The 20,573-nt window shown below is 36.0% G+C and overlaps 1 protein-coding gene across 3 annotated transcripts; it reads left to right on the top strand.

Annotated features, from left to right (window-relative positions):
* The first annotated feature begins 278 nt into the window (after positions 1-278).
* Positions 279-19,742, top strand: smad10a (SMAD family member 10a). Of its 3 annotated transcripts, none has more exons than XM_059509960.1 (12): positions 279-608; positions 2,771-3,011; positions 7,399-7,573; positions 7,734-7,757; positions 8,384-8,602; positions 9,508-9,714; positions 11,220-11,315; positions 11,413-11,466; positions 11,998-12,181; positions 13,618-13,786; positions 17,156-17,294; positions 19,270-19,742. In XM_059509960.1, exons 2-12 carry the CDS (start codon positions 2,775-2,777, stop codon positions 19,479-19,481), a joined length of 1,716 nt encoding a protein of 571 aa, XP_059365943.1. In that variant the 5' UTR covers positions 279-608; positions 2,771-2,774; the 3' UTR covers positions 19,482-19,742. The 3 variants fall into 3 exon arrangements, with proteins under 3 accessions (XP_059365943.1, XP_059365944.1, XP_059365942.1); XM_059509961.1 differs by having other exon boundaries at positions 2,766-3,011; positions 11,223-11,315; XM_059509959.1 differs by having other exon boundaries at positions 280-608; positions 2,766-3,011.
* The last annotated feature ends 831 nt before the right edge of the window (positions 19,743-20,573 follow it).

Genomic DNA, 20,573 nt, shown 5'->3' with positions numbered 1-20,573 from the left:
GTTTATTTCAAGGTTCAAATGAACGAAACCACTGATTTTCAACCTGCTCTCAGACTTTTGGGCACCATTTGAGTCCTTTATTAATAAGAGCAAGATACATGTTTCTCCTGTGCGAGTCTAAAAGTAGCCATCACTGGCTGTTGTAGATTTCAATCATCGATGGAAACCATAGACTATAAAAACAGATGGAAACTGAGGAGGGATGAACGGGGCGGGGTGAGCCGATACGGGGCGGAGCAATCTCAGCGGCGCCACCTTAAAAAAACAGTCGCGCCGATATGTCAGTCCAGACGCGACCCAGACAGACCTCGGCCCGGGGGCCCAGACGTGAGAGCCGCGTCCTGATTGGCTGAGCGCCACCGTTCTTTTGAGACTCGCTCTCCTATTGGCTGGAGCCGGGCGAGACGCTCAGCGCACAATGTCTCCCCGCTTTTGTTATTGTAGCGAGCGGCCAGGATGCGCGGACGGAGACGAAGAGCCTGATAGTCCGCTATCGACTCCCATACACTCAGATTAGATGTTGGAGGGGGAAGGGGGCGCGGATTCCTACCTCTCCGTCCTTGTCCAGAAGACAGCTTTTCGCTATTCTGCAACAATACGACCGATGTGTGAGTATTTTTTTTTGTGTGTGTTTTTCTTATTAATCCTTAAATGCACTGTGCACCATTCGAGACCGCGTAAGAAACCGAGCGGATTCAGCGAAAGATTTCGCTCGCCAAAAAGCATGTTACGCCAAAGGTGTGCCTGGCCGTGTCGTAATAGCTCATCTTTGCCCTTGTCTGAGCTTTGAAATATTCCGTAACTGTATAGCGAGCCTCGAAACCCTGGCATGTCCCCCCTCTCCTGTTCATTCATCACTTCGCCTTGATTTAGTCGGAATGCGTGCTCGGTTTGCATCTCTCGTGTCCAGCGGGAGCTCGTGAAGTCTTTAGACGACGGACTCGATGACGTCATGTGACCGATTATGCGTTTGTTTGCCTGCAGAGCAGTCAACAGTTTGTCTGTAACTTTGCATGACATTATATGAGCTGCAGTATTATCCTACTTGAGTAAGGTATTAGGACTTTCTTCTAAATTAGGCCTACTATCATTGTTATTTCATGCAATAGTGCGTGTTAAATCTGTTAATGACTGTAAAGCTTGTGGCTTCGTCGTACTGTGAGATGTCTAAAGCTGGGGTTGGATCTGAATGTCATTTTGAATCAGGCTGCCATGCTTTAGTCAAGTACACTGTACTATATATGATGAAATAACCGAGTAATACACCCCAGATAACAAGGGGTGAATAATGCATGAGTGTGTCAGTGAGAAAAAAAACTAAAAAGAACCCTTTCTCAAATATTATCAGATACTCCATCTGATGGCATTGTATATATATTGTCTTAATGTACAGTTGTTTCTCTGGTGCTCTGCCTCAAGGTCCACTTGTGCACACATGGAGAGCATCGCTGAGTCTGATAATAAGGGTCTCAGAGACGCTCCTCACAGATTAGAGCTGATGGTGCTCAGAGATCTGAAGTGTCAGGATCCGTCACCAGCTCTCAGTTACCACTGCGCTCTAGAAATCCTGCTCTTTTGCACCTGCAGCATCTCATGCAAAGATCACAGGGGTTTTCATCACAGCAGCAAGAAGTTCTGCTTCTTCTAGAACACAGATTCAATTTCATCACAGCTGTTCAAACCAACTCAGTCACTTACAGCTTATGAAGTTACATTTTTTTCCCTATCTCAGTTCATTGTGCATGGAAAACTGTGAATATGTGGCCTTCAGGTGAAGTCAGAAATGTTCATCATCGTAAGTCATATTTACGAGGGCAGAAAATCGAATTCTGCAGTGACTACTGAAAAATGTAGCGAGGTACTTGCGAGATACATGCTGTATTTCAATTGTTTTATCATTGTGAATTCAGATGTACTTATTGGGCCTTATATTGTTCACATCTGTTTTGTTTTGTTCAGGCTTTGTGACATAAATGCAAATTCATAATAACGTGTCCCTGACTTGGGAGTACAAGACGAGTTTCCCAGGTGCACTTGAAGGCAGAATAAAGCCATTTGTTTGCCGTCTTTTTACTGTCTGTTTTATTGCTTTTTGGCTTTTTTTAAAAACAATTTGGAATTGCATACCAATCTACCACCTTTACTATTTCTGCAGTATCAGTAATGTGCATATAAGCACTTTTTCTGTATACATGAAGCAGATGGTCTATTACAATGTCTTGTAATTTTACAAAGAACATGCCAATGCACTCTACTTCCATTCCCAGTGTGACAAATTCTTTTTTTTTTCATTATTTGATCAAACGACAAAAGACTTACATTTTTTAAAATAACCAAATAATCTATTTGCAATCTAAAAACTGGATGCCATTAGGTTTGCCTACTGTTTGTGAAATCCATATTAAGCAAACAAGTAGGCAGTATAAATTGTAAAGCTACTGCTCCATATTCAACTGGTAGTATACTCTACCATCTAAATGTATCTGCTCCAAAATGACACCATCACCTTAATCAATGAAACCTGTTTGACCAAACCATGTCCGACAGAGCTGGTGAGTGCTTGGGAAACCAGTTTGGAAATAGGAATTATTTGTAGCACACATCTCTTTAATGCCAGTAAATATACACTATTAGGAAACCGAGCATAATTCTACCAATGATATCCATGAAGCATTACTACGGCACTGACAGTGTGTTGGCACACTAGATGCAGCGTGTGAAAGAGTCATGTGTTGATGCTGCTGTTCTGTTTTCCCATCTGTCAGAGCAGCAGGATGTCTGTGAACCCTCCCAACAGTAATGACGCCTGCCTCAGTATCGTGCACAGCCTCATGTGCCACAGGCAGGGCGGCGAAAACGAGGGCTTCGCCAAGCGTGCCATCGAGAGCCTGGTCAAGAAACTGAAGGAGAAGAAGGACGAGCTGGACTCCCTCATCACCGCCATCACCACCAACGGAGTCCATCCCAGCAAGTGTGTGACCATCCAGAGGACGCTGGACGGACGCCTGCAGGTGAACCACGCTTACAGTAACTCGCGTTCATTTGCTTTAATGCAGTGAATTACAGGAATCCCTCCAATTTTTTGAATGCTGAATGGATGAGTCATTTCTTCATCTGGCTGGCTTTTTTCTTGTCTGCTTTACTTCGTGTTAGATGGCTTCTTCAGACAGGCACCGGATTGCTGTTTTAGGTTGTCATTCTGTCAATGTGAAGGTTTGATTGGACATGACACAGCTGTAAAGGTGTTTAAAGGGTTTCTTGGGACCTGTTCGGTGAGGATGTAGACTGATAGATTGGTCAAAGTCGATTATTTGGTTTTGGGATTATTGTGCAGTAACCATGTCCAGCATTGTACGAGAGAGAATGGGTAGTTTCAGATCTACCAAGAGTGCTCTCAATGCATAATGCACAATTTTTTTTTTTGTTTTCAGAAATTTGAGTAAATATAGCATTAATATAAACAAACCCTTGAATTGTTTCAGGCTTTAAAGAAATCCAATATTTTATGGCGATAGCAACATTTAGGTTGCGATTCCTTTTCGAAAGATGTCACATGAATGAAACTTACATGCAAATAAATGAATACGATTTTGAATTTGTTGCAAGCTGTGGCAGATTGATTCTGTTTTCTGAGTAAACATTGTGTAAAATAAACCCCTTTAATTCCCATCTAATTTAGTATTAATAAATTGCATTATATATACAGTACATTAATATCTTCAAAAGTTTGGGGTTGGTAGAATTTTTTTATATTTTTGAAAGACGTTTCTCAACAAGGCTGCATTTATTCTGAAATATTATTACCGTTTAAAATAATAATGTTCTATTTGAACTATGGACTAATAGTTAGTTTCATTAACTGTATTTTATTTTGATAATGCACAGGTGCGTGATGGGTACATTGTGTGAATCTGTTACTCATGCTGATCTATCGCTGGTTTCTAAACGCACAACAAGCTGCGTATTACCTGCCATTCATTTTCACTTAAACGTAGTTCTAATGCTTTGACAGTTCGTGACATATATCTTCTGAGAAACTCATTGCGACTTTGATGAATTTACAGCTGGGCATTTCACTCGTTGGATGCGTCAATGTCACATTTGAATTCATGATTGGTTGATTGCAAAATTAACAAAACGATTAACCTGGTAATGGCCGTTTCAAATAAGCGTTTCTGTTCGGAACTAATAAATTTGATTTAGTTTCTGTTTCTGGTTATGTTCCTGTCAAAATGTTGTTTTTGTTCCTTGAACTGACTCCAAAGCCCTGTTTTTAGGATTCTTTGATGAATAGAAAGTTCAAAAGAACAGCGTTTATTTGAAATATAAATCTGTATTTTATATCGTATTAATTTCTTTCAAAAACATCTTACTGACCCCAAACGTTTGAACGATAGTGTATGTTATTAAATTGTTCATCAGCAGCACACCGACCTCCATAAAACCACTCAAAGAACTTATATCGATGGCTAATGCAAGTTATAATTAATAGATTATGTAGTAACCACATCTAACATGTTTAAATCCAAACCACAGATTTTCCCCAAGCCTAGAAAAGACAAAAAAGATTGTAGAAATTCACTGTCTGTCCTGCTCTCTAGATACCGGTTTTGGCATCAGCCTTTTAAAAACTCATATCGGTCAGCCACTCTATAAACTAACTCCCTTTCCCCAGTCTAAAATAACCTTGGAAAGTGTGTTTTCCTACATTGTTCACACAATTGTGTTTCCTCTAATCTATTTGGGAATCCTGCGATAAATAATGCCAGCCAAAGTAAATAATCAAAGCATTGTCCGTTGAATAAACGTAGTGATTGGGTGTTTATTTGCGGCTCGGCGCTCATCGCATCCACAACACACACATCTGAACCAACAGCTTTCATATGGAGACCAATCTATCCCCAGCTTCAGCCAATCCGAACAGCTTCCTGCCTGTAGCATCGGTCTGCATGGACACTAGATGATTGACAGCCAAGGCCTTTGACTGTAAACCTCAACAACCTCAAAGTAAAAGTGGTGGTTTATATGGAGAAGGACGGCGTCTGCGCAGTTTCTCCACCCTCTGGTCCGGGCAGATTTAGAGGGAGGGGTGGAGGACAGGCTGGGAAGGTTGTTTTGTCTAAAACACAGGAAAGGGGCTGGGTTAACTTAAGGCCGTCTATTTTTTCCTCTATGTAGATGGGCTGCTGGTAGATGATACAAACTATTCTTTACACACGAGATGTGATGATATACAGGCAACCCAAGTGAAAAAAGCCATGAATGTGCAGTAACCGAGGATCTGGTGCAGTAAAGCTGAAATACTGAGTGAAGACATGATGTGTCACCTTTACTGAGCTTATCATAGACAGAGAGAGCATGGAGGAAAAGAGACATGACTTTACTATTGTAAAATAGATGTATGATCTACAAACACCTGGCACCAAGTATGTATCTTTACAATCTTTAAGTGTACTTCAAATATTAAGTATATTAAAAAAATGCAGATGATATAAAACACCTATTTTGTTGTGTTGACTAACATACTAAAGCACACGGGAAATACTTGATCATAATTTCAACTGTGGCATGTTATTCAATATTGCATTTAATGTAAATATGTCAATGTATTAAATTGCAACCTCGTTACATGTGTGAATACAAAACTATTTACTTACATGACTTAGTTTCAGTAGAAATGCCTATGAAGTATGTTTTAGTTTGCTACAAATGCTTGTCAGTACATTCGGCTTTAACAGTATTTCAAAGCCAACAGAAGTAATTATGATTTCATATAAAGATCCTTAATTAACTAATATTCAGCTAATTGCATTTAATGTAAAGTAAAACTGTTTTCCTTTAATTGCAATTAACATGTAACAAAGTATCTGAAAATGTTACATTATTCAATATTTTACATATACTATATTATATAATACTATATTTTATTTTACAGTGTACTACTTTTTTACACTGCACTAAATTTTAAGGGCACGTTTTACACAGATTTTCCCACGTTAAGGCCTTTTTCTGGGCTCTTTCTGGTATTGATTTTAATATTTATCAAGATGTTTCATACTATTAATGGATAAGGAATACTGTGGATTTTCCCTCCCGATACATATCTCTAAGTTAAGCCGCTCTGTAAAGCAACAACATCCCAAAACCACAGTAAAATCACTAGCACATGGTTATTGCGTTAGATGTTTGTTATATTATTCATCAGAATACTCATGCATAATATGTAGGTTTTATAAAGACAAAGAAAAGCTCAAAGACAACAACTTTTCTGCAATTGTATAATGTAATGGAGATGTCCACCTGGGACTTTTGGTTAGCAGCCCCACCACATTAGTGTCTGTGTGTGCATAAATGACACTGACAGCTGGATGTATCCCTGTGCACAACTGTAGCGTCATGCCTCTAGTGTTAATCTACAGAGGATTATCATATCACACACACGTCCTGCAGCTGTGATGCCCTCTCAAACTCAACGCAGGACCTTGTGCTCAGCGTGCGTTCAGGATCATGTGACGCTCTTTTGTCATACTACTGCATTCCTGTCACTACCTGCTGTCTTCAAACGTTTGGGTCATTTTGGTGCGTCTTTAGCAGGAGTTTAGCTCAGTTCCCATCCGTTAATAGACATACAGGCCAAAAGTTACATTTAAAACTACGCCTTTGCTGAGGAGTGTGAGGAATCGATGGTCAACCAGAATGACTTGCATTATATAAAACTTCTCGTTTTTTTTTTAATTTGGGATTTTTTAAATGTATATACAAAGTTTAAATATTCTAATATGATTCAAATATCTAAATGCATGATTAAAATACATTAAATACAATATTAATGTTAACTAAAACTAGCTTAGAAAGAAGGCTGAAATAAAATATAAATATTTAATGGAAAATGTAAGAAAAGTAGAAAAAAAATGTAATAATAGCTGAAATTCATTCATATAAATATATACAACAATAAAATATATAAAAGAAAATAGTCTAGGTATAATTATAAAAAAAATAAAAAGCTCATAAAATTACGAAGACTTATCCCAAAAATATAAATATAAAATACTATAATTCTAGTTTATTATTAATTTACTAAACTATAATTAGTAGTACATAAATAATAGTAAAATTACACCGTGGTGATCCCATAATTTAGTAATAGATTATAATTACTTATATATATAATGTACCAAAATAATAAAATTAAACCAAATTATGACCCACTATCATGATGTAGGGCTGCATCGTTTTGTCAGTAATTTAGAAAATGACCTGAAATCAACAGTTTAATTGTGAGAAATATTTAAACCACTAATAAAGTTTTAATATTAATGCTTGGCACATGATTATTTTTCCTTCAGTATGAGTCATCCTCTTTCTTCTCTTGTTTCTCATGTGTTCTTCCCGCAGGTTGCCGGTCGTAAAGGTTTTCCTCATGTAATCTATGCGCGGTTGTGGCGCTGGCCCGACCTTCACAAGAACGAGCTCAAGCATGTGAAATTCTGCCAGTACGCATTTGACCTCAAATACGATAATGTCTGTGTGAACCCTTACCATTATGAGAGAGTGGTGTCACCAGGCATCGGTGAGTCTGCTGTCCTTTCATTCATTCAACAACATGAATTACTGAGCTGTGTGCAGCACTTCCTGTGTCTGGAAGAATAGTGTCTCTTGCTTTCTTATCAGTGCAGCAAAACATATTGTAAAATGTTTTTTTTTTTTGTCTTTTTTCCCCTCATCTCAAGTTGGTCTCAGTCTTCAAAACACAGGTGAGAAATAATCATATACAGTATATACTGTGTATATATATATATATATATATATATATACACACACACACACACACACACACACACACACACACACTACGGTTCAAATGTTTGGAATAATATGATTTTTGTTTGTTTTTGAAAGAAGTCTCTTATGCTCAAAAAGGCCTCATTTATTTAATCAGAAACACAGTAAAAGTAATATTTTGGAATACTATCACAATTTTAAATAACCGTTTGAATATTTTAAAATGAAATTAATTTCTGTGATACAAAGCTGAATAAAAATCCTTCAGAAATAATTTTAATATGCTGATCTTGTTTCTTGCTGTTCAAGAAATATGATTAAAATTATTTCAAACTCTTTTTGTTGTATTACTTTTTTCATACGTTCTCTCATCTACATCTCATTTATTGAAATCTTTATTAATGAACAGATAAAGTTACAAAATTACGAAATATTGAAAACATGATGATGATAAACAGTGTTATTTTAAGTTTTTTTTTACACAAAGGACTGCCATTCCTCCCAGGTTCAAAAATGATTCTCTGAATTTTTATTTATTTATTTTTAAATGCATGGATTCAGTAAAATGATTGAAGTTTGTCTTCTGGCTGGTATCTAGGTCCCACTGGCAGACTGATAAAGGAAGAGTACAGCCACGACTGCATCCAGATGGACGTTCCCCCAGGCCTGCCTCCTCAGCAGGACCACCAGGGGGCGATGAAACTCCCTCCTCCGGACCACTACGGCCAGCCACTGCCTCCTCTACAGCTGCCTTCAGAGCCCAGCCGAGCGCCCCCAGCGGTCACCCTTTACTCCAACATACCCCTGTCCCCCACCGGTAAGAGCTGACCGCTGGACACACACGACTCATGGTTGATGTAATTAGGGCTGTCACTAACGATTGTTTTTGTAATCGAGTAATCAGTCGATTATTCTATCCGGGTAATCGGATAATTATACTAACATTTTTGGTGGTAATAAAAAAGACCTAAGCGAAAAATAGCCTTTAAAAATACTTAAAATACATATAGCATTTAGATCTTATTCTTGTTTAATATTGACTAAACAAAATTTCGTTCAAATTTCCACTTAATTTTTAATATTTGCCCATTTCTTTTAGGAAGAAATGCTACAGCCACTGTAATTACTTGAATATGCGGACATCAAAACGTGAGGGTTTTATTTTAGAAATTGCGATGAACAGTTAACATTTCGATTAAGATATTGATGTATTCTCCTGTTTGCATAGGTTTATAAATGATTAACCGTACAAATCTGACGAAATGGTGCACATTGTGTTTTCAGATAAACTTCATAATAAATACAAACTCACAGAAATATGTAGAGATGGAGTTTGAGATGCTCTACGCATGTAAATTATTTTTTGAAGTTTGTGTGGAGCAGCATTTACTGTGAACGGAGCCGCTCTGAGACACACGTATATAATCTACACGTATGTAAATGATTAAAGCGCATATATTGAACCCGGCCTCACATGTTTATTTAATTGAATCGCAGCGTTTGTGAATTGATGTGTGATTTTAAAATGGGTTTCGTATAACATGCAGGCCTGGAATAATAATGATTTCCATGGATTCTCGTCTGTGAAATGCACTACTTCCGGTAATTTGAAGATTACGCGACGCGATGCAAAATGCAATCAAGGATTTTTTTTAATTGAGCACTTGAATTTAATCAAGCAATTGTGACAGGCCTAGTTGTAATATCAATGTCGTCTTTCAGCTTCTGGCTCTATGATGCCGATGCAGGGAGGTCATGGTGAAGGCTTACTTCAGATTGCGTCTCCTCAGGGTCAAGTCATGACCCCTACACCTCCCCCCTCCACCCCCACACATGGACCCCCACAGACCCCCGGCCCACCCCAGCCTCCACCCAACCAGAACGGCTACAACAGCTCCAAACACTCCCAGACGCAAGGTTCCTTTCACAGTGAGTATTGCACCACCACCTAAACAATCACAACACGACTAGTGATAAATCCTGTTTGTGTTCATTTGAGTTTTTGACCGGTGTTACATGTTTACATGCACTGGTCACTTGGCAGAAGTGATTTCCATTTGTGATCATGTGATCTTCAGTTAGGAGATCTTTCGATGCTTTTTAAAGCAAAGTTGGTGTTGATTTCGAGTTCATATACAAACTTTTGTAGTATTGGCTAATTAAATTTGTCTAGTTTAGTATAATACAAAATATTTTTGGTCAGTGATAGAAATATGATTTAAGATGGTAGTGTAAGCAAGTTTAGTTTGAAAACGTTTAATAGTAAATAAGACACAGTTAGACAATATTTGAATAAAATAATAATTATAAGAAGAAATATTTATTTGCAACAACTGATGGAGTGTTGAATGTTGCATGCACGCGCAGCGTTGTCAAGTTAACATTTGGTCAGTCTAACACTGTCACTACAAGACAGTAATGCCCTGCACCCTTAAAAGAACACACTTCAAGGGCCCTGCCCTTCAAAGGGAGGAGGGCACTGGGATGCTCACAGAGTCAGCTGCTGTGCTGCTGCTATATTTCTGCGGTTCCAGAATGAATGTGCATTTTTAATAAGCCCATCTGCTGTTTTTGTTCAGACCAATGTGAAAATCGAAACACTCGAACTGGTGGATCAACAATAAGCTAATGCTAAATCATTATAAAAATCTAAATGATTAAGACACTAAGATATATTTATGTTTTTTAATATAATAATTAATTAATAGTAATTGTTTTTATATTAATATAATAATTGATCATTTTGACTCATCTCTTTACTTAAAAATTGTTTCAGTGTGAAGTTAATCATTTTGTGAAAAACTGTAGTAGTAACCCTGTACGAATCAGTTATTTAAGAGTTATTTTATGCTATTATATTATTTGATAAATAAAACCTGTTTCTGTCAGATATTATTGTTGTTATCATCATTTAATTTTAATGTATTATTAAAGTATATTTTTATAACTTTTAATGTTTTTATTTTAAATGTAAAATTTTCATTTTTATATTTAGTTTACATTTTAGTAATTTTGTTACAGGTTTTTGACATTTGTATTTTTATTATTATTTAAGTGTTAGGAATTTTAGTACTTCAGCATTTATTTTGTTTCAGTTAGTTGCCAAGGATAGTTTTTCATCAACATTTATGATTTTACTTCAGCTTCATTTCAATTAATGAAAACTTTGAATAATATTAGTATTAGTTAATAATAACATCTTGGTTTCTGTTTCTGTAGCCCCGCCCACAGTGAAATCTCTGCACTCCTCAAAGCTGTATATCAAACATTACATTTATTGGCCATGGTTTGGGCATGTTTGGCATGCATTTTCTCTTTCAGTGTAGAAAGATAAAATACTTGTCACTGGAAACCTGTCATGTCATGCCTGTTTAGTTGTTATGATATTTTCATTGCTTCATACACTAAACATTTCTAATCTTAAATTGCTGCAGCAGCCTGGACAGGCAGCAGCACAGCCTCCTACACTCCTGTAGGACCCCAGCAAAACGGACGCGGTCACCAGCCTCCTCTCCATCACCCACACTTCTGTATGTTCGCCTTAAACATTGCTACAAACATGTATGCAAATATACCATTATTCTTAATACATCTGAATTAATCCATTAATATTTCTTTCTCTATCAGGGTCTCAACATCACAGTTCAGCATCTTTCCCCCCTCCAGTCTCCAACCACCCAGGTCTATATACTTTATATAATCCTCTCCCCACTAAAGCACACAATACTGCCACTTTTGATCAATTGAATGTGTCCTTTCTGAACAAAAGATCTGTAAAGACATTTATAATGTTTCATATTAACGCTGTTAATTGTAGAACTTTCTATTCATTCATCAAATAATCAATTTTCCACAAAAATATTAACGAGCACAATTGTTATCAACAATTGCTAATAATAACATATGTTTCTTGAGCAGCAAATCAGAATGATTTCTGAAAGATCATGTGACACCAAAGACTGGAGTAATGATGCTGAAAATTCAGCTTTACATCACAGGAATAAATTGCATTTTAAAATAGATTACAATCGAAAACGGCTGCTTTAAATTGTAATAAAATTTCACAATAGTACTGTTTTTACCGTTTTTCTGTTTAAATAAATGCAGCCTTGGTACAGAGGAGAGACTTCCAACAAAAACATGAAATAGTCACATAATATGGTAATGTACTTTAGTTTCTGCTCATGTTCTGAGTTTGCGCTGCATCCACAGGTCCTGAGTTTTGGTGCTCCATCTCATACTTCGAGATGGATGTGCAGGTGGGGGAGATGTTTAAAGTGCTGTCCAGCTGTCCGGTGGTGACGATTGACGGGTATGTGGACCCCTCAGGAGGCGACCGCTTCTGCCTGGGACAGCTCAGTAATGTGCACCGCACAGACGCCAGCGAGCGCGCCAGGTATGTGTGTGTGCCGCAGTCACACAACTGTTCCAGCCAAACACACCTCAGTGTGCTTATTAGAGCCATCCACCATTTACTCAGTAGATGTAAAACCAACATTGTGTATATGACAATGATTGTAATCTCGTTTTTATTTAGCTATTAAGTTGTAAATACCAATGCCAGTAGACTTGTTTCATATTTCTTCTTTTATCACAGCTTGAATGAAAGCGCTAAAATGAGAGTTTTAAGGGCATCAGACAAAGATGATTCTTGGTGCAGATGAAGAAAGTTTCAAGCTGTTGAAGAAAGACATTTTTAGAGCAAGGAGGAGAAATAAGTGTTATTTCAGTGTTATTTTATATACAATTATAGTATTTTATTAATTTAATGATGTTTTGAATCCGCTTATATTTGTACATTTTTGACGTTATTCTAGTTTGTTTTAGTAATTTTAAGCGCTTTTGTCATTTGTATTAGTTTTCGTTATTTAGGTTATTTCTAATGTTTTAGTTAACATTTCAGTTACATCCAAAGCAACATTTCTTATTTTCAAGTTTTTAAGCTTTTTTTTTCATTTAATGTTGAGATTTTATTTCAATTTTATTATTTTATAATTTATAATTTTATTAATTTTATTTTATTTTTATTTTTATCAATAAAATAAATAGTTTTAGCTTTACCTGACAATAACAACACTGGATAATTTAGAATAGGGGTGTTAAATTACTAACAGTTTTGTTATACAGCTAAAATAAAATAAAATATGAATATTAGATACAAAACTTAAAAATTAGAATTGTTACATTGGCAACTAATTGAAAATAATAACATTATTGAAGCTATTAGAAAGGACTTAAGCAAATCACAAAATTACTAGAACCTAAACGAAAATTTTTAAATTACATTTAAAAAAAGCTGAAGCAAAAGCTCATTCAAAATATTAATAAGTGAATCATGTTAAAATAATACTGACTACTAAAATCTGTAAAGATTAAAAAGTATATATATATATATATATATATATATATATATATATATATATATATATATATACTTTTTACCATAAATATTGCGATGATGAAAATCATCAAAAGGCTGAACTATATCAAGCTATATTTTCCAGGCCCTAGAGGCGTTTATATGTGTTATATTTGTGTTTAGATGAATTTCACAGGTTTTATGTTTGCTTTAACACACGTTACTGTGCCAGATTGACACTGTGATGAACAATAATAAACAACAGATTATTTGAGAATAACAGCCAGGAAAAGCTGGCTTTAACAAACTGATGAACTGGACGGTAAGACATTAAAGGCACATCTGGCTTTGGTTATGACACTTGGTGGCATGTGTTTATTAGTGTTACATTACTATCTGATGGAAGGAGAAATGTTGTAAAGGCAGTGCAGCTTCAGCCACTGATTCTCCAGTTGTGTTGTCTCTGTCTGCAGGTTGCACATAGGTAAAGGAGTGCAGCTGGAGTGTCGAGGAGAGGGGGACGTATGGATGCGCTGCATGAGTGATCATGCCGTCTTTGTGCAGAGTTATTACCTGGACAGAGAAGCAGGACGAGCGCCAGGTGATGCGGTGCATAAAATCTACCCAGGGGCCTACATAAAGGTAAAAGATACCAGCTTTGCTTTAAACCCATGCAGATTGTAGACTTCAGAAATAATGCATTTAAGGGGTTCATCATATTTAAAAAAAATTCTTTATGGGAGGAAATTATGCAATGTTTATACTGCCAGTCAAATAGCATCGACTTCTGTAGAAAACTAGGTTAGGAATTAGATGAAGGCTATATTTAAAAAAAAAAAAGTATTTTATCTTTGATAAAAATTTAAATTTGCGTATTTTATTGTATTTTATCTACAAAAAATCTAATTGTTAATAAATCACAAAATAAAAAATATTAAAAAAATTAAATACACACATTTAAAAACGCTTGTTTAAATCACTTTCCAAATGAAGAATAAATAAATATATTTAATTTATAGTTAATAGTAATTTATAGAAATGCACCGATAGATCGGCCAATAATTGATATCCGATCATAAAGGCAATTTATTTCACAATCGTCCAAAGCTGAATTACAAGTAATTCAGTATCGGTGCATCTTTAGTAATTTATTATAATTTTTTATTTAATCTTTGAAATACTGTTTTTTTTTCAGTTAATATATAAAACTTTTTTCTTGTTTTCAAACTGATAATTTAGACCATCTGCATATTTATTCAATAAAATTACTTGTTTTTTGTATTTAAAAAATGTAGTTAAAATGAAGTTACATGCAACAAAATAATTAAGCAACTAAAAATCTATTTATCTATCAATTTGAAGTTATTATATTATTAAACATAACAAAATGTTACATTTTATATAAAAACAATATTTTAAAATGCAATAAGCAGCTTCTCAGTGTTTGCCTATTTGTCAAGCAGTTGATATACAATTTATATATATTTTTAAATTTAAAATATAAAGAAATATTTAAAGGGATAGTTGACTGTTTTTTTTTCTAGGCTGGATTGTGTTTATAGTGTGCAGTCTAACATGTGTTAATGCTTAGTTAAAAAAAACAACATTATTTTTCACATAATTTACCTTTATTCCACCCTGTACCTTCTCTGAGAAACACGCTGATTATTTCAGGCTTTTATGAAGCCCCTCCCATAGACGATGGGCTCTGATTGGTTAGCTAGTCCAGTGTGTGGTGATTGGTTAAACCACCTCTAGTGCGCGTCTAAATGTCCTGCCCCTCACCTCAGCAAGCATGCGCTCCGGTTGTATTGTAAACAATAACGTCGTCTATATCAATTTGATATGGAGTGGGAAGTCGTGGCCTAATGGTTAGAGAGTCGGACTCCCAATCGAAAGGTTGTGAGTTCGAGTCCCGGGCAGGAATTGTGGGTGCGGGGAGTGCAGGTACAGTTCTCTCTCCACCTTCAATACCACGACTTAGGTGCCCTTGAGCAAGGCATCGAACCCCCAACTGCTCCCCGGGCGCCACAGCGTAAATGGCTGCCCACTGCTCCGGGTGTGTGCTCACAGTGTGTGTGTGTGTGTTCACTGCTCTGTGTGTGTGCATTTCGGATGGGTTAAATGCAGAGTACAAATTCTGAGTATGGGTCACCATACTTGGCTGAATGTCACTTCACTTTTTTCACATATTGAGAAGCTGAGGATATTATTGAAGAGGTTTGTGCAGAACCTGTGCAAGCATGGCTTTTAATGGAAGGCCTATGTTTTTTGTTTGTTGTCTAATACTTTTAGATATCCTGTTATTTGTAAATAGTACTGCTTCTGTTAGCTTTTAATATTATTATTCATAGGGTACGATTAAAAAATTTCCTTTCTCTTTGGAGTGTTACAAGCTCTTGGTGCATGAAGAAGATCTGTAAAGTTGCAAAGACTAAAGTCTCAAATGTTTAAGTAACACAGTTAGTGTTGAAGCTGTCATGTCAGAGAGATGCTGTGTGTATTGAGGCAAATGCAAAAGCACTTTATATGGCTTTCCGTGAACCAGAGGAGGTGATTCTGACTTTGATACAACGATTTGGCACTTCTGAATCAGCTACTTTAAGTATGTTTTGTATGTTTTGTTCTTCATTTAAGTATTTGCTATTGACTGTTTAAATGCGGAGCCGTTCTTGTCGGACTCGTTCCCCTTTCGGGATTGAACTGATGGTAAAACTAAGGACATTATTAACTGTCTTTACATTATTTTGAAAGATGAAGCTTGAGATTATGGTAAAGGGCGTTATATTTCCGACGTGTGTTTGCGGTGTTCGGCCAATCACAATGCACTGGGTCAGTTGGCCAATCAGAGCAGACTGTGCTTGTCTGGAGGAGGGACTTTGTAGAAAACAACGCGTTTGAGAGAGGCAGGGCATAGAGGACCTACAATAATGTACAGTATTTGAAAAATAATGTGTTTTTTTGAGCATTAAAACATGTCAAAATATTCTGTTTCACCAAATACACAAAATAATGATCTTAAAAAAAGCCTCATATGACCCCTTTAATACAGCACAGCAACTGCACGTGCATCCATGTATAATGTTTCTCATAGCTATGGGAAATTAAGTGTATAATTGGGACAGTTAATTGTTGAGATAGAGAGAGAGATGCAGAACATGTGCAGATCAGGGGACGTGAGGATCAGTATTAAGAATTTCTGCTTTAGAAAATTGATTTTGAAGCTTGTGAATCCATTAGAATTGTTAGAAGACATATATGAATAGATTTTTACGTGCACCTCTAGTTTTCTCTTCTCTAAAGCAGTGCAGCATGGCCTCGCCCCCTTTGCTTCCTTTTCCCGAAGGCGGTGTTTACAAAAATGGCTGGTAGGGACTACAACAAGTTATTTCCTGGGTTAGTGACATCACAAACCCAGGAAGTAACTTGTTGTAGTCCCTACCAGCCATTTTTGTCATTAAACTGCCATACTTTTAAAAGACGATATATCCGATATCTCCGTTTGCACTGAACTTCCAGCTTCGTAACTTTGCAGATACTGTTTATGTTCAAAAAGCAACATCACACACTAGCTAATGTTAAAAAAGTGAAATCGCAATCAACCACCCCTTTAAAACTTTTAATAAATCCTAGATAAATTTAGACAAAATTCCTTATTTCCCGTTTGAAATACCGATTTGTGCTGCAGTGTTTAATGAATTCATCCCAGTATGTTTTCATAGTACATGATAGTGCAGTCATGCTATTATAATTACTCATAATTTTAAAAAAAACTCAAGGAAAATTTATCCTATTATGACCCTTATAATATCAACGTCGATAAGCATTGAAGACCTTTGTGCACTTGAAAGCTCTGTGTGTATTTTTGCTTCCTGTCACATTAGATTTGCTTGATCCAGAGCTTGACTTGTTTTTAAGCCTGTCCAATTGACTTCTTGTCAGCCGTTGTTTTAGGACACTGCAGTGAGGTCTGTGTTTGTCATTGCTGTGAGTGTTGTTTGGTTTCTGCAGGTCTTTGACCTCAGGCAGTGCCACAGGCAGATGCAGCAGCAGGCCGCCACGGCGCAGGCAGCAGCAGCAGCACAAGCCGCAGCGGTGGCTGGGAATATCCCAGGACCAGGAAGTGTTGGTGGAATCGCTCCTGCAGTCAGTGAGTGCCTGCTTTATTCACTGTGAAGTCAGAATGAGGGTTTTGGGACTCACACATACACATTGCAGTTAAATTCGGTTGTCAATTCACCTTCTAGTGCTTAATTCTGTTCAGTACACACATAATACTGTTCTGTACTGGTTCAGTAAGAGTTTTATAAGAGTGACAACTGCATTCTACAACTGAAATTACTTCTCGAAAAATGTATTTACAGAAATTCTAGACAGTGCGTACAGAACCAAACTGGACAACTAGTTGTTCATGATGTATTTAAACACATATCCGTGTTGTGTTGTTGTGTGTGTGTGGTGGTACGTTTTGGCTTATTAGTGTTGGCAGATTTCCGACGAACCAAAAGAGCAAATAAGAACAAGCTCAAGATAAACTTTAATCCAAATCTTGGAAACACGCCACATACCAAAATATATCAACCTGCACATGTGTTAACTCAATAAACTGGTTCGCTTTATAAACTGAGCCCAAACAACAATCCCGAAGATGTTAAATAATCATCGCTTATAATTAGTAAACATGGCAAGCCTTCAAGAACGTGCTCTGTGAAGAAGCTTTCCAAACATACAATCAATGTATTATCAAGAAAATGGTTGTCTCTTTTGAAATAATTATTTAAAGAACAATTAGCATATTCATTATTGAAGTGAAAGCATTAAAACAAAAATTTAAGTGTAAATGAGTTATGTAAGTTTACTGTAAAGAAAATATACTGTACCATTTTTAAATATATATGAAATAAATATTTCACAAAATATTTTAGAATCTAAAATGGCTATAAAATCAAAGCCATGTGTCTAAATAAATTATGTTCCAAATTTGAAGTTGACATTAAAAAAATCTGTTACAAAATAACTACCAAATATGGAACCTGGAGACCTTTCTAACCATGTGTTTTTTCAAGATTAGAAAAATTTTTAATCAAAACATGTAGCAAATTTTGTACAATGAACAGATTTCAAAGTGTTTTTCTCAGGATGAATGTTAAAGCTTTCATATCTAATTTTGCTGATTACTAAAATATGCGATAAGGAAAAGAGGCAATAAAAAAGAGTCCAAGGTAACTGACAGTTTTTTTTCTGAAACTTTATAGTGTACATGGCCTTTGTTTGTTAGCTTTGAGGTCATCAAATCCATCTGACTTCCTGTTTCAACAGGAAATAAGTCAATACTGGAAAGTAGTGTTGTCAAAAGACCCGGTACTTCGGTACCAAGTCGGTACTAAAAAAAGGTACAAGTGTGACGCTTGCAGTAATTTCAGCATCTGCTGTCTCAATGAGGACATAAATACATAAACAACATCACCAGAACTGTTCTGAGTCACTTCACAAGCATTTTACCGTTTCATTTGAGTAAAACCAGTGTCAGTTTAAAGGTATTCAGGGTAACCCGTCAAAATAAAAGTTTTTTTTTTACATAAAGGCATTTTGCTAGAAATATTACTATTATTTAGTAGAATGTATTTGATACTGCTACTACTGTTGAAAAAAAATAATAAAACTTTATTTTTTAAAGAAATAAATCACACAATATTTCTTCCATGTTTAAATTTTAATAGCAAATCCCCTTTATTTACCAAAAAATAAAATGTTTAAATTTCATTAATTAAAAGACAAATTAAATTTGGGTGAAACTTGTTTACTGTTTTTCATAATTATATTACTTGTAGAAAAACTTTAAACACAATTGTTAATAAGTATAAAGAAGGGCATTGGTTTTATTTTTATTATAATTTTTTTTTTTTAAATAAGCATATTTTTGTGTTTTGCTTTGCTACCGAAATTGGTACTGAAAAACCCTGAATTTTCACTGTTATCAGTACCGAATACTGAAATTTTGGTACCCTGACAACACTACTGGAAAGTATACTACTTTTTTTTCCAGTTTTATCCAATTTACTTAGTTCTTCCTTTAATAGACTTTTTCAGTTCTGTATGTTGACTTTGGGAGTGTTTGATTCCAGGCCTCTCGGCAGCAGCAGGGATTGGTGTGGATGATCTCCGGAGGCTGTGCATCCTGCGCCTGAGCTTCGTGAAGGGCTGGGGTCCTGACTACCCCCGGCAGAGCATCAAGCACACCCCCTGCTGGGTGGAGGTGCATTTGCACCGGGCGCTGCAGCTGCTGGACGAGGTGCTGCACACTATGCCACTGGCTGACCCTGGACCAGCTAACTGAGAGCCAGCAATACACAGCCAACACTCACCACACTGATACTGGACTCACTACAGTAAGCGAGCGAGGCGCATTACCTGCTACAGTGTGCAGTCATTAGAATCCCAATGAAAACACCACAGAAAACACTAGTCTAAAATTCATGTTTCTGAAAGATATTCAGTGCTTTTTATTGTTCTGTAGTGAAGTGTTGCATTTCTTTTTGGGTGAATCTCGCAAAAACATGTCTAGGTCATATCTTGCTCTAACATAAAAACAACTTTTTTAAAGTATTTTTTTGCATTATGACTAGGGTTGCAAAGCGGCGAACATTTTGCAAAATGTCTGGAAAGTTTCTAGAAATTTAATTAACATTTTCTGTTCGTTTGCAGCCCTAATTATGACATTATTTTTTAATTAATGAAGCACATTTTCCTGCAAAATTCAGAATAATTCCTGCCACAATAACTGAACTGTTTCCAGATGTTTTGAGTTTGTTTATGCAAAGGTGATTCTTATCAGATTACTACAGAAGTGGATCAAGCAAAAATAAAAAAAAATAAAACCATCTTTTGATGAAAGTCATTATAATGCATAATTTTTTTTTTTTAAAGGTTGAGAATACAATCATTCGATTTTGAGAATAAAGTTGTTGTGTTGGAGAAAAAAACTATTGAGAATAAACATTCGATTTTGAGAATTTATTAAGGGAGTAGTTTCTGAGTTTGAGTCCGTGTTTGTGAAGTAATAAGCTTTTACTTTAGGATCTTTGCAATAAGTGTAAATAGTAATTAGATGATATTTATACTTAGTGACGGATACTTTTTGCACCTTATTATTGTTGTACATTAACAGGGTGCAAAAATAGCACTGTCCAATGAGATCAAATTAACATTACACAAGTGTGTTTATTCTCATCATCATCACATCTTATTTGGACTATTTTTCCTTGAAATTATTAATTTAAGTGTTTTTTTTTTCCCTTCAGGAAACAATGACTTTATTCTCAACATTTTATTTCAGCTTTTTTTTCTTTTTTTCTATATCTTTAATATTGCATAATAATGAATTTAATCTCAAGATGGTTTTGTTTTTTTATTATTAGCCCTAATCCTC

This window comes from Carassius carassius, chromosome 25, assembly GCF_963082965.1.
Source record: "Carassius carassius chromosome 25, fCarCar2.1, whole genome shotgun sequence".
NCBI lineage: Eukaryota > Metazoa > Chordata > Actinopteri > Cypriniformes > Cyprinidae > Carassius > Carassius carassius.
Note: the sequence above shows the minus strand (reverse complement) of the source record. Positions and strands in the feature narration are given on the sequence as shown.

Excerpts from the sequence above, each read along its gene's own strand:
- smad10a (XM_059509960.1), top strand. The coding sequence starts at position 2,775 with ATGTCTGTGAACCCTCCCAACAGTAATGACGCCTGCCTCAGTATCGTG. Across the intron at positions 9,715-11,219 it reads GACGCAAGGTTCCTTTCACA|CAGCCTGGACAGGCAGCAGC; the intron begins GTGAGTATTGCA and ends AAATTGCTGCAG. Across the intron at positions 11,467-11,997 it reads TCCAGTCTCCAACCACCCAG|GTCCTGAGTTTTGGTGCTCC; the intron begins GTCTATATACTT and ends CTGCATCCACAG.